The following is a 26,552-nucleotide window of genomic DNA, read 5'->3' on the forward strand; positions in this document are numbered from 1 at the left end:
ACAGCATCATCACACGATCACACGATCACAAGGGACCCACTCCCGGAAAGCTCAGGCAGATCCATCACTTCCAGGGGAACAGAACAGAACAAAACAAACAGAAAGCAGCAAATTATGCAGAGACCAGGCCTAGGTCGGTTCCTTCATGGGACCACAGTGGGCTTCTCTCAGCCTCACCGGGCGGCCCGCTGTCACCAAAGCCAACCAGGGAGCAGAGGAGTCACTCTCCACTGTGGCTCAGGGACAGCAAGTCCATGTGGGCTCAGGCAGATCTCCCCCCTCGTCCCCTGCGGCCACGGAAACAGCCCAAGCAACCGGCTAAGCGTGGGACCCTGGGAGTGACACCCAGCTTTTTTTTTTTTTTTTTTTTTTAATTCAATTAGTCAACATATAGTAGTACGTCATTAGTCTCAGAGGTTGAGTTCAAGAATTCATCAGTTGGGTGGAAACTCATCACATCACCTGCTCTTCTTAGTGCCGGTCACCCAGCAATTCTGAATCACACCTTCACGTTCTCGTGAACTCAGTGGATGTTACTTTTAATTTAGCCTCCTCTGTTGCTTTGAATCACTTCCGTTCTCTGCACCAAATATCCCCAGAGACAGGGAGGCTCACCTATGTAATCACTCCCATAACTGTGCTCACAAGGACCTGTGACCTTGAAGCTAATATTGCAGGGCCAACGCCTTCTGTAAACTCAACAGAGATGTATCATGGTTCAGTCTGACCTTCACATAACCTTGATGCTAATGTTGCAGGGCCAATGCCTTCTGTAAACTCAGCAGAGACATATCATGGTTCAGTTTGACCTTCACATACTTGGAAGTTGTTAGTATACTTTTAGAAATAGGTTTCTGCCCAAAGAATTTCTCAAACAGATGAATTACTGCTCAGGACAAGGAAACTGAGCTTCAGGTAATAGAGGACGGGGCCTGTACCACGGCCCTACACATGAAATAATCTGAATCATCCAGGACCCCCATGACAAGAGCCGACTCATTTACCCCGGGCACTTTCACCATAACTCGTACACTTAAAGCAAAGACGGCTGAAGACCACGTGACCCCCCAGCACCTCTCCTCTTCCACAGGCGCCCATCCATGTGCCGAAGCTCGTGGGCATGGTTTCCACGCAAACATCCGAACTCCACGTGCATAAACGTATGCTACTGCTTCAATGTGATGAAAATACAGATAATAACTGAAAACACAGTAGAAGACCAATACACAAGATCTCCTTGGGGGGCCTGGGTGGCTCAGGCAGCTAACCGTCGGACTCTTGATTTCAGCTCAGGTCACAATCTCAGGATGGTGGGATCGAGCAAAGCATCGGGCTCCCCACTCAGCAGGGGGTGTGCAGGAGATTTTCTCCCCCCTGTGTGAGTTTTCCCTCTCTCAAATAAATAAATAAATTTATTTATATAAATAAATTAATTAATTAATAGGTATTTTTTAAAAAACGAACCTAAAAAATAAACCCTCGAAATCCCTGCTCAGATCACAGACCCAGTCATTGGAAAGCAGCTCCTGGGTCTGTGGAGTTCCTCATGTTCGGGTTGCCACCTCCCTCCCCCTAAAAAATCTAGCAGATTGAAACATTTCTAAAAGGAGTTTTTGTTTTGTTTTGTTTTGTTTTAAGATTTTTATTTACCTGATGGAGAGAGAAAGAACATGTGCAAGTTGGGGAGAGGAGCAGAGGGAGAAGGAGCCCGATAGGGGACTCGGGCCCAGGTCCTGGGATCATGACCTGTGCCTAAGGCAGACATTTAACCGACTGAGCCACCCAGGTGTCCCAGGTTTGTTTTGTTTTGTTTTGTTTTAATCAGTATATATGAATATGTGTTTATGTGTGTGTTTCATTGGCAAAGGCAAGGCATATTTTTTCTTCACAAAAGAAACTGTGAGAAGAGAATGTCCCAGGGCCAGTTGTCTAAGTTCCTTCCAGGTAAGTCATCACTTCTCTTGCTTGGAGAAGAAAAATTATCACAATGCTCCCGACATTGCCTTCCTATCAATTCTCCATGTGCAGCTTTGGCTCAAACACACTGAAAGGAAATGATGCTGTCAGAAATACTGCTGTCGTGTCCACAAGGACTCACGGGGCCCAACAACTTTGAACTGGGCTGCATGAAAGAGGCCAGACACGACTTGTGATCTGCGACTTCTGTAGCCTTCCTTGATTAATTTTGAATTAAAAAATGCTTCTGACATACGTTCTACGTCTCTCTGTCTGTCTTTCTGGTTTTTTACTGCTAAATCATATAGTGTTGTGAGCTAATAACCACGAGCTATAACAGACACACAAGCCCTCCAGAACTCTTAGGAGGAATCATGACCTTCTGAGCGAGGATGTGGAGAACGGTTAGCTGCCCCCCACGCAGGAGCCCAAGTGATTAAACCTAGGTGTTGTATATCTAAGGTCTTCTTGCCCTGACAAGATCCAGTGCTGCCCAATCAATTAAACTCAGAGGACAGACAGGTAATGGCCCTGGGTGGGAATGCAGGTGCTGGGTGGAAAGCCCTCAGCTGTTGTGGCCTCCAACGAGCTCGTCTCAGAACCAGGCTCTGACCCTTGCGGATCCTCACACTCCCCTTACACAAGACGAGAATAAAAACTCTTCTCAAGATGTTAACACAATGAAATGCGGTAGTACTGCATGCAGTGAATCTGCACGCAAAAATTCCTGGCACACAGTCTGTGCTTATCAGTTCCCTTCCCTATCTAGAATGGGTCCATTTTCACGTTTCACATAAAACCATGAAATTACATCACTGACACGTACTTTAACCTACATGTTCCTATGGGAAAGCAGAATTTACCACGGGTTTGCTCCATAACAACACGGGACAGAGGTTGCGAGCAGGCCTTTTCAAAATGATGACACGTTGGCACCAGGGTACACAGAGTTTTAGAGGAAAGACGGGTTCTGATTTTTCCGTAAGCTCTGGCTAGGAGTTGGAGAAAAGTGATGGGCGGGCCAGAAGACAAAAAACAGTGTGATCAACTGTGTTTGCGTGAGCGCATCTGAGGGCCTGTGCTCTCCAGTCACCCGGACTCGAGGAACCACCATATCCTAAGAACCACCAAGCAAGTCAAAGCCTAAGGATGTGTCCGCTTCTCCCATGTGCAAAAAATATTACCAGAGGCCACTGTTGGCGCGAGCTGAAGATCTGGGCTGTAAGAAGATGACTAACTTGACAACAGAGTGGGAAGAGGGTGTGGACGGAAGGTGAATTATGGCACCATGCGCACTGGGTAACTGTGCTCATCACAGCAGGAACACGATGGCAATGGCAGCCAGACTCTTCCAATACTTCTATGTCTCTCTGTTTTCCCCCATGTAAGAATAAACTGTGGGTCACACTGAGGGACTCTACAAGGCTCCCCATGTATCCCCTGTGTCCACAACAGCAGAGTCTGGGCCAAGCCACCGCCTGGAAGAACCGGGAGACCGCAGCTTTGACAAAGGACAGCTAACAGGGCTGAAGCCAGAGAAAGGAGAAGTTGGTTGGTGTTGACTTTGAAACCAAAATGACCTCTTGCAAGTCACTCAATCGAATCCATTTCACGGTGCCTGGGCTGACAATGAAATCTGAGCTGTGAGTAATGGCCAGATGGGAGGATTAATTTGCAAAGGATACAACAGAGCATGGTACCGTCTCAGAATGCCCTACGTTTAGCCGTCCTGGTAAAACGGAATGTGGTACCATCTCAGAATGCCCTGTTTAGCCGTCCTGGTTTGATATTGACGTTGGATAGAATAAATATTCCCTCCTGATCTTGTTATGGCATAAACAGCACTTTCTTTACAGTGTACGTATACAACTCGAACGCAATTCACCAGTTTACATGTAGCCAAGGACTGCCACTCAGCAATTTGATTTTAGGTTATGGGCCTTTAAGAAACTTACATTTAGAAATTGCAGTCTGTGACATCGTCGAATTATTCCTACTAATATGCTTCACACTTTAAGACATCAGTGCCCACATCACCCCATGCGTTCCCAATACGCCTAGAAGCACAGACATCCCAGGGACGCGGAGCCTTCCTGTGAGGCTGAAGCTGGCTTCAGTTCTCAGCCCCGGGTGCACATATAGGACTCCAGCCTGCGGTGAAGCTGGGTTTTAAGGTTTGGAAATTTTACATCAATATAAGAAGTGCTTTCATTAGTCTACAGAAATGTAAACTTTTGCATGAGGCACCCTTATTTAGAGCCAACATGCAGAGAAAACTGTTGCCGCACAAAGCCCCTGCAGCCCCTATAACCTGGGGATTCCTTTCTTCCAAGACTCTACACTGGGACCCATTTCAAATATGTGGGCACTAGCTATCTTCTGAAAATCTCATAAACCAAGCAGCTCTAGTTCCTCTGGTAGAGAAAGATGTGACGCCCACATCACTCTCCTTTCCAAGGGTTGAAAACAGGGAATTTGAAAGTGTTGGGGATCGGTAGGTTCAATTTTATCTGAATGAGTAAACCCGTGAGCTGCTCCCCAGTGGATAACAGACTGGGTTACGGGAAGCAGAGATAGGAAACTATAATTGACGTTAGACCCAGAAAAGTCTCTATGTAGTAAACGTAATTATGTTATGTACCAAAGTAATATTCGAAATTCAGAATGATACTGAACGGTGAAGGAAAGGCTGACTTACCATATTGACCTTTGGAAGGAACACACGATGACCTGCGTTTCTGCACATGGCTCACTTACCCGGGACAGCACTTACGTATTTAAATATTGGCTACTTCCTCTCCCAGATCTTGCACACACACGTGCACATCTCAGCTGGTCACGCACTGGCCTGTAAAATCACCTAGCTTCTCTTCTGGCTTATTGTGCAGCAACCCATCCCTCTCCGTTTTATTACTGAATGAGGACCAGCAACGGGAGTATCAAAACTCACCCCGCTTCAGCTAGAGAGAATCTCTGCAAATAAAACGAGGTTTATGGCTCCTTTGGCTGCTGCAGGGGGAATGCAGAGTCAAAATGTCAGCTATCCTGGGTACTCTCCTCATTCATGAGACCTTATGAAGCACAAAGCAACTCCCAGGTGTTGAGAACGGACGATGAAACGCATGGGCATAACCCACGCTTCTGAAAATGGCACAAACAATGCTGTTGCATTTTAAATCATTTGCTCCCATGATATGTCCTTTGATCCTATCAAGTGCTTTCAATAAATCACTCACAAGGGTCCAGTATAAATGAAATCTATTCTGATTCTATTCGTGCCTCATCTGTGGGGCTTTTCTGAACGTCAGTGTGACTCCACCTCCCACTTCCTCAACTGGACTTGAACCTGCTTATACAGCAACGTGGGCGGGTAGTTGCTGGTTCGTCTTGTAACCACATTTCCCCGTTGAGTCATGGGGGAGGCTGAGGAGAAAAGATCCCACTCAGCTCCTACCGTGCACCAAGCTCCGAGCTGCGGGCTGCGGACTCTCACCCACAGGGCATCTTACCCCATGTTCCTGCAACCTGGTGACACCAGTGTTAGTCACAGATTAAAGAAGGGCACAGACCTGAGCCTTTGGGCTTGTAAATGGGAGAAATTCCGCACCAGCAGCTCTTGTGTGACTCCAACGGCTATGTCTGTTCACTACATTTCCCATTTGGTTCTCTTAAGCAATCATTTTATTCTGCTTCTTTCCTGCATGTCTGTCTAAGTAGAGATTTTGCCTCACGAGTAGAGTTTGTGTTTTTCCGCTCGTTTGTTTCCCAGGATAATTCCCACCGGCCCTGAAACTGTAGGAGCCCTGGTGCGTGCTCACTACCTTTGTTCAGGGCTTTAATTGTTTAAATGCTTAATGTTTAAATGTTTAATATTTAAATTATTTTTACTAACTTAACGGAGTAGAAATGGGAACTTTTTTTTTCTCTTATTTTACGGTAAGTGCCAGCTTATCATCCCTAAAGGTTCATACAGAATAAATTCGCTGCATCAGTCTTTATGAAGGATTCAAGGTGGTAGAAGAACACCATTCCCCCGGAATCCTCACACGCAACGGCAACCCCACTTGTCCTACACCTGAAAACTAAAGAAGACGTGTGTCCAAGACACAGAGACAGAATTATGTCCCTATGTTCAAGCAAAAGGTAAAAAAAAAAAAAAAAGCTAAGAGGGGGACAAACCCACTGTTTTTCAAATTGTACTTTATATAAGTTATATCACATCCCATTACCCAAATGTACGTAATCGTTCTCATTTAAAATTTGTTTAGAAATTCTCTCTGTCATGAGAGAAGTTACTTACATGGGTAGACCTGGAAAAGTGCTCTCTGACAGGGGCCTTTCCTGAGACTATGTGAATGTGAACAGCACTGGTATTACTCTTCCTTTCTGTGGAAGCGTGTTCCCAGGAACCCGAGAGACAGGCGTAGGTCCACGTGGTGATTGTACAGGAAACATATGTCTTCCAAACTCAACTTAGAACCATTGCCAGATAGAGCTTTTCACAGTCACTGCACCCTCTCTCTGGATGCAAGAACTCTCGCCGGCACAGATGGAACTACTATCTAAAAGTCTATTTAAGGTCTTTTCATCCATCTCTCCATCCATCATCCATCTGTCCACCCATCCATCCAAACATGCTCCATCCATCTGTTCATCTACCATCCATCATCCAGCATCCATCCATCTGTCCATCTATCCATCCATCATTTTTCATTCATCCATCCATCCACCCATCCTTCTACCCATCCATCCAATTCCTTCCATGGGCCAAGAACACTACTGGGTGCTGGAGGTCCTGAAAGGATTCCCAACAACCATGAACTTAAATGTGGCTTATCACAGAAAAAAAAAAAAAAAAAGAAAGAAAGAAAGAAAGAAAGAAAAGAAAAAGAAAGAAAGAAAGAAAGAGGAAGAAAGAAAGAAAGAAAGACATGCCCATTTTTTCTCCTAGAGAAAAAAAGATGCAATGTACAACATACTCAAATGGAAATGTAACATATGATGGAATGAAATGATCATAAGGTCTTCAAGGCAAGTATTTTTCCCAGACTTTTCATACTAAAATAAATCACCAATGGCTTAAACTACATTTCATTTTACATGTTTTGTTTTGCTCCCAATTTCTAATGTCTTAAGGGTTGAAGATACAATTATTCAATGACAGAAAATTGGGGTGGTTGATATCACATCATTGCCTATTGAAGTTCTCTGTCATTTTAGTACCATTCTTAAACTAAAGGCAGCCGACCACTGTAGCATCACTGTAAATCTGGTGAGTAACAGCATATGGACCCTTTTTTTTATTTTTGTCCCAGTTTAATTTAATTTTTGTTTTAAAGCTGGTAACTTTTAGGAGCACCTGGGTGGCTCAGTGGGTTGAGCCTCTGCCTTCGGCTCAGGTCATGATCTCAGGGTCCTGGGATCAAGCCCCGCATCGGGCTCTCGGCTCAGCAGGAAGCCTGCTTCCTCCTCTTTCTCTGCCTGCCTCTCTGTCTTCTTGTGATCTCTGTCAAATAAATAAATAAAATCTTAAAAAAAAAAAAAAAGGACAAAGGATGATCACTGTCATTAGACAGAGGAATCAAAATCAGTAAAAATGATACATCCTGGAAGAATAGGGGAATGGAGTATCAACGGAACAGCAAACGTTTCCAGTGGCTTTCAGTGGGGTTCTGAGACTCAAGGAACCTGAGAGTGGGGTCAGGATCCTGAGGATAGCTACTGTCCCAGGTGAGCAAGGGCGGGACTCCGCAGTGTATAAACTCACTTTGCTACAGAGTCTGGCCTCAGCCCTTAGGGAGGATATTCAATCTCCCCTTCCGAAGTAATTTACATGGATGCTAGAAACACAAGCCCTGACGTGCGCACACGAGCCCCTGAGTACCTGCTTAACCCTGTGTAAGAAGTCCTGAAAGACAAGCATCAAGCCTACCGAGGAGACGTGCTTCTTCAGCCACCGGGCAAAGAACGCAAAAGACTTCACTTTTGTCACATCAGTGAACCAGGCTAGCACAGGCCAGCGCAGGGAGGAAGCGTGTGCATGCACTGGGCCACACATCTCTCCCTTCCCACCCAGCAACAAGCCTGCTCCCAGGCCCGGGGACGTCTAGTCCTTAAGGTCCAGTCTTTCCCTAGACAGGGCTGCCATGTGTCCCTACCGTTCTACTTCTGAGTCTCCATTTTTCTCTCCCCCAGACCAGTGGCTGTGCAATGATTTCTGTAAAACACCAGAACCATTTTGCCCCCCCAAAATCTCTCATTCATCAAATAAAATTTTGAGGGCTTTACTGTGTGCCATGCATTATTGACAACGCTGGGGATTAAGCAAGAAAAGAGACATAAACTCCTGCTACATACTCAACATTCGGCACAGTAGCTCAATAGTCTGTAGAAATCATCCTTGGCTCCAGCTCCCCTCCCAAACTCTGCTTTGTGACGTTGAGGATGGAACTCTATAAACCCCAGTTCTGCTTCGCCACCTGCCTGTTCTTCGCCTTGGATCATAGACCATACAGCGAAGGACCGGACAGACTGAAGAAGGTGGAAAAACTTGATCCTTCTGTCTGGCCCCTGTGGACCTCCTTTCTGCCCGCCATCCCCATGGACCTCCTGTCTGCATCCCCCTGGACCTCCGGCCAGCCCCTATTCTGTGGACTTCCTGCCTGTCCTCCCACCCCGTGGACTTCCTGCCTGCTCCCTACGGACCTCCTATCTGTCCCACGGTGGAACTCCTGTCTGCCACCCTATGGACTTCCTGTCTGTCTCCCCCTGGACCTCCTGCCTGCCCCCCATGGACTTCCTGCTTGCCCCACCCCGTGGACTTTCTGCTTCCCCCCGCAATGAACTTCCTCCTGTCTGCCACCCTATGGACTTCCTCCCTGCCCCCACGTGGACTTCCTGCCTCCCCCCCATGGACTTCCTCCCTGCCCTGTGGTGGACCTCCTGTCTGCCCCACATGGGATTTCTACCTGTACCCCACGGACCTCCTCTCTGACCTCCCGCCTGCGCCCCACCATGGACTTCCTGCTTGCCCCCCCCTCCCCGTGGACTTCCTGCCTGCCCCCTCTAGACCTCCTGCCTGCCCCAAGGGGACCTCCCAAGTGCTTCCTGATTCTGTCAGCCTGCTTCACTGGGCAGTAGCAGCCTGTTCCAGCTTCCAGTTACTTGAAGGCCGAGCACACACCCCCTCAGAGGCCAGCACCAGCTGGCCCGCTCCTGCTCAGGAGTTTGGGCCTCGCTAAGGAACTGTAATAACCATAACTTCTTTGCTCAGTTTCCTCAGCCCCAGGAGCCGTAGCTGCTTCTTACCTTTGTTATCTTGCAAAGCTTTCCTGTTCTCTTTGTAATTTTTCAGTTAATATCTACTTTATGCATTGCCTCAATTCTCTCTTTTCAAGTTGTGTGGTGTCTGTGTGCTAACTGGACAATGATACAGATAACAATAAATACGAAGAAAAACACAGCAGGGAAGAGGATAGGAAAGATATGGGAGGGGGAAGAGTGGGCAGTTTTAGAGGTGTGGGTCAGAGACAATGACATTTAAGGAGAAAAAGACCCTCCAGCTCTGGTTGAGCCTCGGGCAGCAGGATCTTACTTTAAAGAGCATGATTTCATCTGGCCTCCACTTTTACTCTCCAGACGGGGCTGGGCTTACTCTTGAGTCGTCATTCCCTGCAAGAGCAGACTTCGGATATCCTTGTCCTCCAGAAAATGCCAGACTTGGAGCATCCCCCAGAGGAAATGGCCACGGGGATCACGTTCCTTCTTCCCCAGAGAGAACCACCTGGCTGGCTCGGGCTGATCTTGCCTATGAAGAAAATCCTGCTGCAGTGGTTGTGGACATGAGCACCGTCTGCGGATCCTTTCAGCAAATATTCTACTGACCATGAGTGTCTATATCAGGGCTGTTCTTGGGGTGATGGGGAAGCACCCACCTCCTGATTAGGGACATCTGGAGTACTGAACGCCAGCCACAAAGGAAGACTGCCATCTGTCCTCTCCCCACTGCTACCTGGCCCAGAACGCAGACCAAAGACACAGTTACTATATCCGTAAAATCTCTGGCACAGATTCCAACATTCACACTCCTTCAACTGGTTCCTCAGTATGTGAACAAGTAATGACATCCAGTGTGTTTAGTGAAAACGTCACCAGATGGAGAATCTGAACACATGGGTCCTACACCTCTCAATCCGCCTGGCCTTGGGGTGCCTGGGGGGCTCAGTCGGTGAAGTGTCTGCCTTCGGCTCAGGTCATGATCCCAAAGTTCTGGGACTGAGGATTGCATCAGGCTCCCTGCACGCAGGGAGTCTGCTTCTCCTTCTCCCTCTGTCGCTCCCCCTGCTTGTGCTTGCACACACTCTCTCTGTCAAATAAATAAATAAAGTCTTATTTTAGAAAACTCTGCCTATCTGGGGGGGTCACACATATCTTCTATGTTTTATTCTAGAAGTTTCATTGTTTTAAGCATTCCATTTAGCTCTATGATCCATATTAGGATCATTATTTGTATTTGGCATGAAGTCAAGGTAAAGGGTCAAAAAAAAAAAAAAAAATTCCACCTGGCTTTGAAATACTGGCCATGTCAGTTGCAGACCCCTGAAGCTCAGGGTCGTCACCTGGAAAAAAGGGAAGTGGAACAAAACTATGGATTTTATAATTAAAATCCTTTAATCATCTCATTTTTGCTTACAATGAATGGTAAGCTAATAGAAAAAAAAAAAAATCTGTGGTCACCTCCAGTGTGAAAGATTATCTAAATGTTGCCTTGATCCGACTCCTCACTGGGTGCAGAGCCCAACACGGGGCTCGATCTCACAATCCTGAGATCGTGACCTGAGCTTAAATCGGATGCTTAACCAACTGAGCCACTCAGACACCTCTTACTGTACTTGTTAAGGAACTAGCAGAAACATGTGTAATTTTCCAGAGCTTTTCTTTCGTTCCCCACACTCACGTTTCAATTTCCTAATAACTACCAACTCTAGCCCTACTTCCTCTAAAAACCTTAGTTTTTCTATAACTGTATTACATACCTCCCAAGACCGACATATCTTCAACTTGGTTATGCCATCACCAGGCTTCTCGGATTAAGACGCTGCTCTTAAAAACTCCCATTATCTCTTCTAACCACTCCTGTGCTGGTTTCCCCCTTCTGCTCCTGTTTTATTTCCCTGGTTCCAGGACATTTTTCAAAGTCAGTTAAAAGTCTGGCAATATTTCAGACAGTTTCCTAGGATTTATTGGGTGCTGTAGAAAAACTCTCAATGACCGGAGTTTCCAGAGACTCCCTGGAGTCTGAGGTTGGGAATCAAATCTAGAACAGTTCAAACCAGGGCCCTGAGTAAGTCTCCAACCAAGGGAGGGAATTCTTAAACACACGTGAGAACTGTGGCATTTACAAGTTTTCCAACATTGTTGAAGACAAAAGAATAATTAGATTTTAGGAGAAGTGATATATAGCCTGTGCATTAAGCTTTAACAGACATGATGCTGTAAGTAGGAGGAGCAAAATTTCACACAGATTTTGTGCCAAGGATAATTGACAGACTTGATACTCTATGGAGGGGGGAGCTAAAGGGATAATCCAAGTACGGAACTTGCATAAAATCCTTTAAGAAAATCTAATCCTCTCATATGCAACAGCATACTTATCTAAAGGAGACTCATTAATGGTACTGACTAATGGGAGTTTTTAAAAATAGTTCCTCAGAAACCTTACTGAGGAAACCATTTCTCACCCAGGGGCACCGGGTGGCTCAGTCGGTGAAGCAGGCATCTGCTTTCAGCTCAGATCATGATTTCTAGGTCCTGGGATCAAGTCCCACATTAGGCTCCCTGCCCAACAGGGAGTCTGCTTCTGTCTCTCTCCCCCTCTGCCCCTGTCCCTTACTCTTTCTCTCTCTCACAAATACGTAAATAAATCTTTTTTTTTTTTTTAAGATTTTATTTATTTATTTGACAGAGAGAGATCAAGCAGGCAGAGAGAGAGGGGGAAGCAGGCTCCCCGCCGAGCAGAGAGCCCCATGTGGGGCTCGATCCCAGGACCCTGGGATCATGACCTGAGCTGAAGGCAGGGGTTTAACCCACTGAGCCACCCAGGTGCCCCCGTAAATAAATCTTTGAAAAAAAATTCTGAGTAAAGTATGAGCTTCAACAGAAAATTCAAGGTGTTTGGAAATAGCCATGGAAAGAAATCAGATGAATTGAATTCTAAAATTAATTGTATAGTTATTTGTACCTCAAAACAGAGATTAAGAAGATATAGTATGTTTTTGTAATTTGAAATGCAAGGGTTCATTGCAAGCAAAAAAATAAAATCAGTTTATGTTAATGGGAACTTGGGGATACAAAGACAAACGAAACAAGGTTTTTAGAAGAGCTCACAAATAAACCTGTAAATAAATAATTATGGAATGAATCCACATATATTTAAGAGAAGCCCCTGCTACAGTATAAATGGAGATCCTAAGCTCTGGGAGGACTACATGCTGAGGAAGGTAGCCCTGAGATGGAAACCGAAGGAGGAAATCATGACCCCTTATGGGAGCATTCAAAGGTGATGCCATGAAAATTCATGTAAATGACCTTGTGGGTCCCTGTATGGCAGCAATCCCCTGGTGATGCTGGAAAGCCCAAGAATTCTGTGGTTTGCAGGGCTGGTTCTCGAGTCAGGCTACCTAGGCTTCTTCTAAGAATTCTTCTAAGAATTATCTTACAGTCATCTGTAAAATGGGGAAAATAAAGTGGTCTTGGGCAATATCTGTAAAATGTGTTAACAACAGCATCCAGTAGAGACTGACTTCCCGGATGGAAGTGTGAGGGGTGAGGTCATCTGCTCTCTAGTGAAATGATCATTTAATTCCTGAAAATCATACATACACATACACACACACACACCCCACACACAGCGAAGCCATTTAAAGTCTCTGTAAATTTTCTTAAGGGCATAAAGTGTGGAGAATCAGCTACTGAATTTAATTTAATCTCAGAAAGAATGGTGACATTTGGTGACATCTGAGCCACAGTCTAGTCACATACTCACCCTGCCCCCAGTCAGTGTGACAGAGCTCTATGCCAGGCCCATGCCACCAAGAAGACAAAGGCTCCCTGCTCTGCAAACGTCCATTCTAGAACTACATTTTCATATAAGCAGGAACAAGTCACCAGCATCTCTTCTCTCCTTAGGTCTATATTGTAGAAGTGCTGTACGAGGCAGGCATGGCCATGAGAACTGGTCTGTCTTCTACAGGCAGGCCCTACCCTTAGGACGGAAGCTGTAGCCCAGGCCCAGCAGGCTGAGAAAAACGAAGCCCTAACAGCCCCGCACCAGCTCTCCTGTGACATACAGATTGCAGGCTGGGACGCAAGGCAGAGAAGACCAGGCACCAACACCTTCATTCAGCGAGAGGGCGAGGCAAGCCCTGGAGGGGCAGAGTGTGGCTCATATCTCCAGAGTTCCTACAACATGTTCTCTAGCAGAAAACATATTTTATTTTTATTTATATAAATTATATTATTTATATAATATATAAATTATATATATTTATTTTATTATATAAAATATAATATGTTTTTAGCAGAAATTGTGAAACATGCACAGAAACAGAAAAGTGTGAACCCTCCACCTGAAAACAGACAGGCACAGTTACTGCTTCTGAGAGGACGCGGATGTGGGGCTTAGCAGACAAATACATCAAAGCAACTATTATAAATGTGTCCACTGAACCAAAGGGAACTGCACCTAAAGGGTTACAGAATAAGCGAAATTATAAAAAATAACCAAATGGGAATTCTGGAGTCAAAAAGTACAACATCCCAAATGAAAGCTTTACTACAGAAACATAATAGGTTCGAACTGTCAGCAGAGAACAGTGGATCTGAAGATAAATTACCAAAGATATTGCAATTTGAAGCTCACAGAGGGAAAAACAAAAGAAGGGAAATGAGTATAGCATTAAGCGCACTAATGTATGAATGATGGGATTACCGCAGGGAGAACACAGATACCCACACACGTACACACCGCGGCAAAAATGCAGAAAGACAAAGACAAAAAGAAAATCTTGAAATAATCGTAAAACAAAACCACCTAACTCCTATGCGCGACAGAACCGCAGTGAGATAAACAGCAGACTTCTCCTGAGGAACAACAGGGTGAAGAGGCAGTGAGAGGGCATCGTCGTCAAAGGGCTGCAAGGAAAAACCAGCAACTAAACGATACCAAGACTGAGTACCTCCAAGCCGCCATCCAAGGATCTCCATCCGGCCACTCAAAGCCACAATGAGCCGCCCCTTCACACTCATGGGGACAGCTGTGGTAAAAAGATGGGACAAGAGTGGGCCAGGATGAGAAGTTGGAATCCATGTACATTGCTGGGAGGATACAGAAGGGGAAGGCTAATGTGGGATGGTCTAGAAACTCCTCTAAGTGTTAAACACAGGATTTCCAGAGGACCCAGCAATTACACTCCTAGGTATAAACAAGGGAGAAAGGAAACGCGTGTCTCCAAGAGAACTTGTGCACGAGTCACAACAAACAAAAAGAGCACAAACGACAATATCTGTCAACTGCCACAAAGATAAATAAAAAATGTGCTATATATGTGTAACAGGTTGTTATGAAGCATTAAAAATAATGAAGTGTTTTTTTTAGATTTATTTATTTATTTGACAGACAGAGATCACAAGTAGGCAGAGAGGCGGTGGGGGGGAGGGAAGCAGGCTCCCCATGGAGCAGAGAGCCCGATGCGGGGCTTGATCCCAGCACCCTGGGACCATGACCCGAGCAGAAGGCAGAGACTTAACCCACTGAGCCACCCAGGCGCCCCAAAATAATGAAATTTTGATACATGTTACAATGTGGATGAAACATGAACACATTATACTAAGTGAAAGAAGCCAGTCACAAAAGCCACATGTTGTACACTTCCCTTTATGAGAAATTACCATATTGGGCAAATCTATAGAGACAGAAAGTGAGATTAGTGGGGTCTAGGACTGTTGGGGGTTGGGGGGATGGGGACTGTCAGGGGTTTCTTTCTTGGGTAATGCAGAGTCTCAGATTAGGTTTGGTGAGGCTTCTACAATTCTGTACAAAGAGACTACAAACCATTGAATTACACATTTGCAAAGGGGGGGGGGATTCTCTATGATGTATGAATTACATATCAAAAATGCTGTCTTTTAAAAAAATAGAACCTATCTGTTGGCATGTCATTAGGCTAAGTGACATAACAAATGTGAGGCTGTTAGCCAAACACGTGGCACAAAGTCCTCAGTGAATTTCGGTCGCATCTTCTGCTACTGCCCCAGGCATCGCTGTTTCCTGCACTGTCACTAGTGCAGTCATTCCGGAAAGGCACCTGCCGTGTGTCACACTTGACATGCCTATGCCTGGTGATCACAACAGACCTGTGATGTCAATTAGGTAAAGACGTAAGAATTACACTCACTGCCTTTAAAAAAAAAAAATCTTATTTAGTGAAATATGAAATATTTTGAGTCAAGGTACTTGGTGGCAATTATCAGGATGACGTTAGAGGTATTTCTAGGGTTTACGGATGTGCAGTGGAGAAGTCCATGACCTTGACAGATGTTAGCAGGCTTTCCTGGGACAGTCTATTCCTCCTCCGCCAGGCATCACACCCCAATTCTACTGTGAGGACTCAGCTTGGACAAAACTACTCCAGAACCTCACAGAGACGCTGCCCCCTCCCAGCAAGGCAGGGTGACAACTCTCTCTGTCCCTCATGGTATCCAGATGTGTCCTATTTCATCCCTGTAGCGACACTGCCCATTCCCTGCCTCTCTCATCAGACAACACAGATCTGAAGCACATTCATTATTTGCAAGACCCTTAGGGAAGCACTCATTTTAGTTTTCAAGAATATTTGTTTACTATAAATAAGGCCATCAGCTCTTAACTTTGATGGTGTTCCTCATATTCATTTTTAAAGAATTACAGCAAAGTGCTTCCAAATGCAAAAGCTGAGAACCACGGGAGAAAACTGTCCATCAGAAAATATTTTTAAAAATTAGTACCTATCTGTCCATCAGAAATCGCATCGTCTCACAACAGTCAACCCTGTTCTTTACCTGAAGGCATTAAACTCTTAGTTAAGCAATAGAGTTTAGCTTACGGCTTCCATACTGCAGGTAAAACCAGGAGACTAGGATGTATATTTTTATTTTTCTCCCTTCCCAAGGATCTTGTATTCCAAATGCTTCCTCTGCCAGCATCTACGAAGGTGTGTGAGGACAACAGGTCAAACCAAAGCGAATTCTAGGGGCACCTGACTTCCAGCAAACAGCTGGGTCAACCAGAAACATTGAGAGGGAGAAGGAGGAGGGGGGGGAGGGGAAGGACAGGGAGGAGGTGGGGGAGGGGGAGAGGAGGGGAAGGACAGGGAGGAGGAGGGGAAGGGAGAGGGGAAGGGAGAGGGGAGGGGAAGGACAGGGAGGAGGGGAAGGGGAGGGGAAGTACAGGGAGGAGGAGGGGGAGGGGAAGGGAGAGGGGAAGGGGAGGGGAAGGACAGGGAGGAGGGGAAGGGGAGGGGAAGGACAGGGAGGAGGGGAAGGGGAGGGGAAGGACAGGGAGGAGGAGGGGGAGGAGGAAGGGGAGGAGGAGGGGGAGGGGGAGAAGAAAAATGCTTAACTGAAATGAACCTGGGACTTTAATTAGAACAACAACAACAACAACAAAAACCCAAAAAAACCCAAGAACAATAAGAACAAAAACGGAGCCATCCTCTAAGGTAAAAATAAGTCATTTCTCTTCATACCTTAAGAGATTTGAAAGATGAGCAACTGGGGAGCCGTCAATCAAGAAAGAAATAAAGGACCTGGCAGCTACTTGAAGGACGATCCCATTCAATATTTTTTATTATCTGGCTAATGAAAGGGGACTTCTCATCCTCCCTTTTTCTCCTTTAAAATGCCTCTGATTTGTCCTATCATATAGCAAATGCCCCCGAACCCCACAGTCATAAGTCTGGTTGCGGTCATTTCTGTCATGATCATCTACAGACAAAGCATCAGTGAAAGTGGATTAATGCATTTGGAAGATTAATGGGGAAAGCATACAGGTTTCTAGTCCAGTGACCAGAATATTAAATTCCAGGGTTCATTATCCAGAGGAGTGTTTGTTTGTTTTTTTTCCTGTTCTTTTTCACTTCTTTATCTCACATGTAGTTGTCACGTATGACTTGTGCCATTAACTCCCATGGAGATCAAAGAGAACCAGAAATCTCGAGCTGTTGCTCATGGGACAGAGTCCAGGGCAGGGCTCAGCCATTGGGAGAGAGAGCCTTGGCTCACAGAGACCCCGGCTTCAGTAAGCCTGGACCCCTGCTGGGTTAACGGGAAGCACCTCACCCAATCTCACAAACAAATCCAAGTCTATGAGCTCTGAAGGCATGGCACACCTCCCTACAGCACAGATGGCTTCCATTTCCAGTCCGAGCCTTTATGAAAGAAAGCCAAGGAAGAGATCTCTTCCTTTAGTGCATTATAGGAAGAGTTCTAGCCCTTTCATTAAGGAAGACCCGTTTTTCTTGGGAGAACATGAAAGAAATCAGCCACATTGTCTTCAATCCTAAAATTTATGCCAAATAACCACCACCGTGTCGTTGGCAAACCCTGTTGTAGCCATTCTCCAATCAAAAGCCCTTTACAAATTAGAGTAGACATGGAATCAACCCACTCCAAATTCCTTTGAAAAGCAGGTGTTAATATTTTTTTGAAAATTTTTAATGAGATTTAGCATTTGCACATACATAGTATTTGAAGGGTCTGGTTATAAATGCCCCTTCAGCATCAGAAATCCACACACCTGTGCACAAAATCCTTCTAAGATGCAGAGTCTGAATTCCCGCTTTCGAAAGAGAGAAAGACATTTAAGATAGACTGAAAGCATCTTCTAGAAGTGTAATAAATGTTCAAAAACTTATTTGCCAAAACTTTACTATGGTCAAGACCTTAAAGGATTTTGGCCACACATATTTGCTCAGCTAACTAAATCATGTCTCACTCATCTGTGTATGACCGATTTATGTACTCAAGGCTCTAAGTATCCACTAAGGTTTTCTTCCCTAAAAATATGGAAATATTTTAAGAAAATTAAAAGACAAGGCATTAAGATTTTGGCTTGAGGTAGCCTGAGGAATGCAGGCATCTTCTCAACGGGGCCAGATGCTCCTCACTATGGAGTCCCAGCAAATGGGATCACTGGAAGCATTCAAGTGATGTTCAGTGTCTACATCAGATACTAAGAAAATGGGGAAGTACCAAAGAATCACTGTCCCTCTTACAGGACCCTCACCGCCTCCCAGCCAGTCCTGTCTTCTTCACTACCCATCAGTGTGAGCTGGCTCTGCCTGGCATTGGGAGGTGGTGAGGGACACTCCCCCACATACACACAATGGGAGGCAAGAGCTGCCCCCCTCCCCGCACCTGACAGCAGAGTGTGCAGGACGCAGGCGGCCCCCCTCTGGTGGGCAGAGTGGACTGCCCGGCTATGGCTTCATCACCACATTTGGGCAAACACCCTGATCTGTAAGTATGTGATCCTCAACACATCCTTCCAAAGTGCTTCCAAGCACCTGATCAAATAATCCAGCTGGCCAATCAGTTTCGCACTGTTGTTCTCTTTGGAATGAAGACATCCCTGCAGCATAGCAATGGGCCAGTAAGTTACGGTGGAACCGTCCCCTGGGGAGATCGTGACATCAGACCTGGCCATGAGTTCGAAGTGCAATCTTCACACTGGGGCTCTTCCCAGCTTCTTGTAAAAACAACAACGTAAGTCTGGGCACGTGCACTGCTGCCAAATGCGCCAGAAGAGGCAGCCTGACATATTTTAGACAGTATTATTTGGCGATTTCCTCCTGCTTTTACAGACCAAAGAGATTTGTCCTGCCATAACAGAACCAGCTACAATCCCTAGAGGGGAACTGCACGCTCTCCCCTTTCACACACCACGGGCACCCAAGCTGTACTCACCAAACCTTTGCACGTTGAGAGAGCCACCGAGGAGTTTTTGTGGGATCGTAAGGAGCCTTGATAGAAACAGAAATCCTCAGGCGGGAAGGTGTGCACAGACTTAGTGCCTCCCTTCCCCAGTGTCTGCACGATAAATCCAGGAGCCACCAGGTTGCTGGAAGCTTTCAGCTCCACGTGGAAGTCGTGCCTGAAGCCCTTCAACCGAAGATGGAGAGACTCCACCCTGAGCTGGGCCAGCCCCCTCTTCCTCCTCCGAGAGTGCGTGATTTCATGGGACACATAGTCTCCATTGTGGTCAACCTCATAGGGAGTCACCAGGTCATATTCTGAAAGACAAAGAGAGTAAGGCTGAGTAAGTGTGGGATTCTGGAAAGACTCAGGGAGTCATGGAATGTAATTTACTGCCAGATGACACTTCTGCCTGGTAAGAAATGATGGTAGGAAATTCAAGCATCAAGCCGACCTCAGATCCACACTGTTGGATGCAAACAACCAGAGTCAGGAGTGAAAATCTTCCAAGTGGCCTTTAGGGAAGTCTCCACTGCCCCAGAATGTGTTATTTCCAATCCGGCAATATCTAGGCGCTCCAAAAAATTGGATCATAGGCCAAAGAAAACTGAAAACAGACCTTTAGGATTATATCTCATAAATTTCACTTTGTACTCATGATAACATGTAATCATTGATGGTTCTAGATATCCTTTTAGTTGTTCGTTTTTTTACAAAAATCTTCATTGTGCCGACAAGAAATTTTAGCTTCAAAATACCAACCATTTCTCAGAAAGCAGTTAAAAAGACAACTATGATGGGCATTCCTTGATGTTTAATATTGTAATAGTTAATTGTTAAATCAAGAAATCCTACAAATTGTATGCAGAGATATTCCAGACGCTAACGTTTCCTACACAGTCTGCTCCCACTGAACACCACTGCCCACCCTCTCCCTGGCCTGAGTTTTTGGCACATCACTGGAGGTCACCACTCAAGGTCTTCCCCAATGTGCACCATGGTCTCCTGCCCACTCCGATTCATAGTATGCTAGCCAAAAACACATTCAAATACATATATTTTTTCAAACGTCAATAAGGGGGCTGTCTGATTTCAGGGCACCCACAGGCTTGCAGGGCATCAGGGGCTGATGATGTCCCAGTGTGGCTTTGGCATACATCCAAGTTGTCTCCCTCTCTGTGGAAAGCACAGAGGACGCTTTATAGCTCCTTTCATTACAAAATGTGCGGTCAGGAGCCTGTGAGAGGCTCATGACGGGGGCCCTTTCCTGCATCAGGGCAAGTTGTACATTCTTCTGGGAGTCATAAGATAAAACACAGAGATGAGATTTGGTCAGAAATAAGCAGTATTTGGGTAATTATTTTTTTCTGGAGAAATGAGGTTTTCTCTACAACCCATCTATTTCAGTGCAGTGTCTGTCCATAGGTCCTTGTGCCGTCAGGGACAGGCAAAGGTCATGCTGGAACGGAGCAGGCAGCCAGTGCCAGTCAGAAATGGCCATGGTGGGTTGGGAGAGGCAGAGCAAGGCTCGGGTGGTGAGGTCCTGTCTGGAGTCCCCCACGCTGAAGCCAGTGGTGGGTGCGTGTCCAGGCCCAGCAGCAAAACCGATCCAGTGGCAGGATAACCCAAGGCTCAGCTCTGGCCTTGGCAATTCCAGGGAGGCTGTGTCCTCTGGGCAAGAGCTTCGATTTCTGACCCCAGGGGCCTGGCCCTGCCCTGCAGGGATCAACAGGTACCCTAAGGGCCACGGGCAGCAGGTTGTAGCAGACCATGTGACAACCAACCATCAAAATCTACAGCGAAGCAGGGCATTTGTGTCCCAGAGGACAAAATGCATTGGGCCTCTTTCCTGTTTTACTTGGGAAACCAAGAAAATGAAACAAACTTGCTTAAACTGTGTGCAGCAATAGGAAAAAGGGGGAAGCAAGTCAGGGATTTGCTTGTCTGGGGTAAGCATGGGATTGCAGCCTGTCCTGGGCCACGCTGAGAGACAAGTGAAGCACGCGTGCCTTTCCACCTTGGGATCCTCCTACCGCCTTCTGCATCCCCGGCTTCCTGGACCGAGGGGGGAGGCTGGTGCGTGTGGCCATGTTGCCCAGTCACCATGCCGCCCAGGGCTCTAAGGGGAGTCCTCTCCCCCTCACCCCAAGTCGGTGTCCATTCCAACAGGGGCTGTGGACTCTTCCAAACACTGGCTAATCAGCAAATTAAACACATAAAAAGATGATTACCACTTAAAAAAAATCAAATTGTTTCCAGATGATACAAGGCATATTCTTAGGACCTTGTTTTGGAGAACATATAACATGCATCCTTTATCTGGAGGGGACATAGAGTATCTACTCTCAAAATAGTGACCGATAAGGCTCTTTTACATAAACACATACAGAGTCCTGTTGATAAATGCTAGACAACCTGCTATCTCAGGGGAAAAAAATAAACCGCCTGCTTTACCGCATTTTCCCATTCCCCACCGTGGCCGATCTCCAGCACCAACGTGATGTCACTCAACACGGAGTGTGGAAGAGATGGCCAGTAGCACACCTGGAACACGCAGCATCTCCCTCACACAGACAGAATGTATGCAAAGAACCTTAACAGCACAGATAAGAGCCAAAAGATGTGAGGGATGAGATTTGCATATTTTAATTTTGTTTTTAAAAGGACTTGTTTCCCTGTAACTTCATATATCTTATTTTTCAGTGACCAGCTCGGCTAAACTTAAAGGAAAGTAACAATCCGCTCTGGAGAACTGGTAGAGGCTGGCCCCTGGCCACCAGCTCCACAAACAGCAAAGCCACACTTTGTGACCAATGACAATCGGTTCCGAAGAATGAGGAAGTGAACCTGTGATGGAAGAAGACCCGTTTTTTCAATTTAGCCTCCTGTCCTTCAACCAGAGTGATTCCCCTCCCACACCCCGGGAGATAAATGTCTGGAGACATCTCCGTCTGCCACGGAGTGGGAGGGGGACAGTGGTGTTCCTGGGATCTACGGACCCCACCCAGAGATGCTGCTACAGAGTCTTCAGTGCACGGGACAGGCTCCCGGGACAAAACAGTAATGCCGCCAAGGAGAGGGGGTCTGGATTTAGTCCCACATCAGTCCTTTCTATCAAATGTGTATTCTTGGTTATGTATAAATGAATGTGAAAAAGGTCATCACTGAAGAATTCAATGAATGAACAAAATAAGCAAAACATTTCATCATACTCCTGTTGCTATCTGGAAATAAATCAATACATAACTGTAATAAACTGAAAAAAATAATTTTTGAGCTTATATTTTCATATTATAATCCCCACAACTATTGGCTTGCGATTTCAAGAAAAAAATTAGTGTGAGTCCTAATCTTTGAGAATCCTTTATTTTTTTAACCTTTTAAAAAAGGTTTTATTTACTTATTTTGAAGAGAGAGAACTAGAAGGAGCATGCTCCCAGGTATGAGCTGGGGGAGGGGCAGAGGGAGGGAGGGAGGGAGGGAAAGAGGGGCAGTGTCAAGCCAGGTCCCCGCTGAGCATGGCCTCCGGTGCAGGGCTCAATCCCAGGACCCTGAAATCATGACCTGAGCTGAAGTCAAGAGTTGGACGCTTAAGGGGCTGAGCCTCCCAGGCACTCCTGTTTGAGAATCCTTTAGGTAAGACCTATGTCCTTTACACCCTTGGTTAAGGAGGAAAACTTCACATATGGCTGCTCCAGTCGGTGGTCCAAACTCCTTGATTTCAAGAGGTTTTCTGACGACAGCCTCAAGTCCAAGAATACTCTGGTTTCACAGGGAATGCATGAGGTGTAGACCACCTGAGCATGCAGGGCTGGTTCACAGCAGCTGCACAGAGCAGATCTGCACCTTGGCTCCTACCCCAGCACTCAGTGACATCACACCCATAGCTTGGAAGCAGCCATCTTGCGAGCGTTTCCCCCATGGGAACCAGAAAAAGTCCTCAATCCGGGCTCCAAAGAGCCTGTCGTTAAAGATCGACAAGCACCCCACGGGTGAACCTGAAAGACACGACCCTGTCTCACATTCCCTGCGTGTCTGAATGCTAATCAATACAATTTTCCAACGCACACACACAAACAACAGGTCTATTATGTACGACGAAACCCCTTTCTAAAGAACTTCTAAACCTTGCCTTGGAAGCGTAACTTACTCTAGAATCAAAAGCTAACAAATATGTGATACATCTTGGCTCTCAACAAGAGCCACTATTTTTATTTTTAAAGGCACATTTGGAAGAAAAGCATTAAAATCTCCCACTAAAGAAAAATAATTCTAAATCAGCCAAAATGAAACAGGCGTATTTAATGTCTGAAAACAGTTTAGTTATCTGTTGTGGCATCAAGCATAGAGGGCAGGAAAAAGAAAACAAAAAGGTTAGAGGGCATTCTCTTTCCCGCTGCTGAACTGCTTCAGACACAGGAAAACTGGCGATCACAGTCTGAATTATGCATGAAACAACCTTGTGGCCAAAAAGAGCGATTCCAAAGCCCATTTGTATAAAAGATACCTAGATATCCAGCCGTCACACAAAGTGCACCCGGGCTCTACTGTTCTACAGGGAGACAAGGAACCTGCTGAGCTGAGTCTTTTCTCCTGGAAGATCGATGAAAGCCCTTAAGTGAAACCCACTTTCTCCACTTGGCCGTTTATCATTAAAGACCTCCAATTGCCTCCATCAGAAAGGACGAATACCCAATTTTTGGATTAACATGGACAGGACTGGAAGAGATTATGCTGAGTGAAGTAAGTCAAGCAGAGAGAGTCAATTATCACATGGTTTCACTTACTTGTGGAGCACAAGGAATAACACGGAGGACACTAGGAGAAGGAAAGGAAAAGTGAATTGGGGGAAATCGGAAGGGGAGACGAATCATGGAGACTGTGGACTCTGAGAAACAAACTGAAGGTTTTGGAGAGGCAGGGGTGGGAGGTTGGGTGAGCCTGCTGGTGGGTATTAAGGAGGACACGTTTGCATGGAGCACTGGGTGTGGTCCATAGACAATGCATCTTAGAATACTGAAAAAATAAAATCTTTAAAAAAATTAAAAGAAAATATAAAGACCTCCAACATACAGCAGGTGGGTAGGGGGCTGGGGTGTGTCCACTAAGCTAGGACTTCACTGATGATGGCTCACACCTTCCCCTCCAGTTTCTGACCAAGTGAGGTATGTGGTTGTCATGGCAACGCTTGGCATGTGACACCAGCCTAGATGCCAGGTGATCCGAGTCCCATGCCAGCCAGGCTGGAGTCCAGCTCACAGGAGTCTATCCTGGCGAGGAGTGGGGGAAGCTCACTCGGGCAGGAAGGCTCTGCCTTCTCCTTCTGGAAAAGGTTCTCTGTCTATATTGCTTCTACCTTAAAGAAAACGCATTTTCTATAAAATGCTACACAGTCCTCTGAGAAATCTCCTGAGACCTTCAGGAATTTTCATGATTTTAGGGAACTAGAATTTTTACAAAAATGTCTTCTTTCAGAAGTGCGTGTGGAGGGACAAATCCAATATGGATAATTATATTGTGGAATGCACCCTGAGAGAAACATGAAAGAAGACAAGGGCAAGTTCAAGAAGATGACCTTTAAATAGACTGATAATTACCTTTCTCCAGCAATTATAGAGCAGAAAGTGATTTCTAAGGATTTCATATCACTTACACCCAGCGCCCTCTGCTGGTCCTTAAGGTCTTCTGTTCAGGGATCACCGCCTCCCGCTGGGTTTATAGACGTTCATGCCCTCCTTCAGCAGGACTTTATTCAAACAGCTAACGCATGTGTCAGATTCCTGTCTTTACAGGACAACTATATTAAAAACTTTGAGTCATTCATTTTTCTAGATTTTCTGAAAATACGTTAGGATCATCAAATCTCGTTCTTCCTCTAAAATACTAACACTTGTTGGCAATGTTGCAAAGTGCTAATAGGAAACAACTGCAAGGATTGAGCTCAGTAGCAGACATCCCACACCTGCCTTCCCTGTCACCTAAGGCGGCTGAGAGCAGAGACAACCATCCCCAGGACAAGTGAAACTGGCAGATGCCGCCTGCCAACAGCACGAGTAAAACCACACATTGCAAACGGATCAGACTTGTGTGCCAAATCACGGCGGAAGGTATGGGCATTGTCTAGCATGTCCCCAAACGCTAATGACCCGTCCCATGCACTGTATTTCAATTATGTCCCAACTCCCCAAGAATGCCCACTTTCATGCTAACACCGTCAGCACTGAGCAAAAACGGCTTTCTCCCATCTCCTGCTCTCTAGTCAAGGATATACAGACGGGCTTCGATTTAAAAAGCCTGAGGAGGGGGCGCCTGGGTGGCTCAGTGGGTTGAGCCTCTGCCTTCTGCTTGGGTGGTGATCTCAAGATCCTGGGATCGAGCCCCGCATCCGGCGCTCTGCTCAGCAGGGAGCCTGCTTCCCCTTCTCTCTCTGCATGCCTCTCTGCCTACTTGTGATCTCTCTGTCAAATAAATAAATAAATAATCTTAAAATAAAATAAAAAGCCTGAGGAGGATCAGGAGGGGGCGGAGGGGTGGGGAGAGGAGGAGTATGAGCTTTCTGATTTCCAGAATGCATACATTAGTAAAACCTCTGGTTTTATTCCTTGCTTTTTAAATGTTCTTTTTTTTTTTAAGATTTTATTTATTTATTTGACAGACAGAGAGCCAAGTAGGCAGAGAGGCAGGCAGAGAGAGAGGAAGGGAAGCAGGCTCCCTGCTGAGCAGAGAGCCCGATGCGGGGCTCGATCCCAGGACCCTGGGATCACGACCTGAGCCGAAGGCGGAGGCTTTAACCCACTGAGCCACCCAGGCGCCCCTAAATGTTCTTATTAAGTGTGCATTCCTTACTTTTTCGCCTACCGCTCCGGCAATAACGCCGGTACGCGTCAGTGATTCACAAGGGAGTACCCCGCCAGCCTCGGTGGGAGTCGACCCGCAAGCGCTCGCTCCAAGGCGGGAAAGCGAGGCAGCGTCCGCGGCGAGTCCCGGAGTTAGGGACACCCGCTGCACCTTGTAAGCCAGCGCTGCCTGCAGAGGTCTTGGAACCCCCCTTCCCCGCAGACTTACCGCCTTTTTCCATCCAGTCCGGCCGCGCCGCGGAGCCTGGAGGACGCCAGACGCTCGGGCTCCCCGGCGAGGTCAGCGCGGGTCCCACGGAGCACGCAGGTGCCTGCTGGAAAACAGCGGCCACAGCTCGGTGAGACCGGACTGCGGCCGGGGGGCCGGGGGCGCCCGCCCCCGCCGTCGGGGACTCACCTGCACCGCCGCCTGCGCCAGCAGCAGCACGCAGAGCGCTGCGCAGCCGGGGTCCCGCAGGGCCGCGCCGCCCCTCGCGCCCCACGCCCGCCGCCCGCGCGGCGTCCCGGCGAGGAGAACGCGCCGCTCCATCCAGGGGCGCTCCGGGTGGCCGGGGCCGCGGGATGGCCCCGGCCCGGCGGCTCCAAGTGGGCACCGAGGACCTGGACCGGCCGGCGCGCGGCAGCTTCCCCGCGGCGCGTCCGCCGCCCGCGCGGGGTTATCACTGCGGCTCCGAGCGGCGCGGGGGGCGGAGGGGCGGCCGCGGCGGCGGGGGCGGTGGCGGAGCACCA

General features: G+C 46.8%; 1 protein-coding gene across 1 annotated transcript in view; it reads right to left on the bottom strand.

The window, feature by feature from the left end:
- ADAMTS16 (ADAM metallopeptidase with thrombospondin type 1 motif 16) overlaps positions 1 to 26,352 on the bottom strand; it is a gene marked incomplete at its 5' end in the record, with an annotated part of 146,080 nt that extends 119,728 nt beyond the window's left edge. The window contains 3 exons of the mRNA XM_080804378.1: positions 18,958 to 19,283; positions 26,032 to 26,137; positions 26,221 to 26,352. Coding sequence (XP_080660504.1) covers positions 18,958 to 19,283; positions 26,032 to 26,137; positions 26,221 to 26,352 — 564 coding nt within the window. The remainder of the gene's footprint in view (positions 1 to 18,957; positions 19,284 to 26,031; positions 26,138 to 26,220) is intronic.
- Positions 26,353 to 26,552: the final 200 nt, after the last annotated feature.

This window comes from Martes martes, assembly GCF_963455335.1.
Source record: "Martes martes genome assembly, chromosome: 5".
Lineage (NCBI taxonomy): Eukaryota > Metazoa > Chordata > Mammalia > Carnivora > Mustelidae > Martes > Martes martes.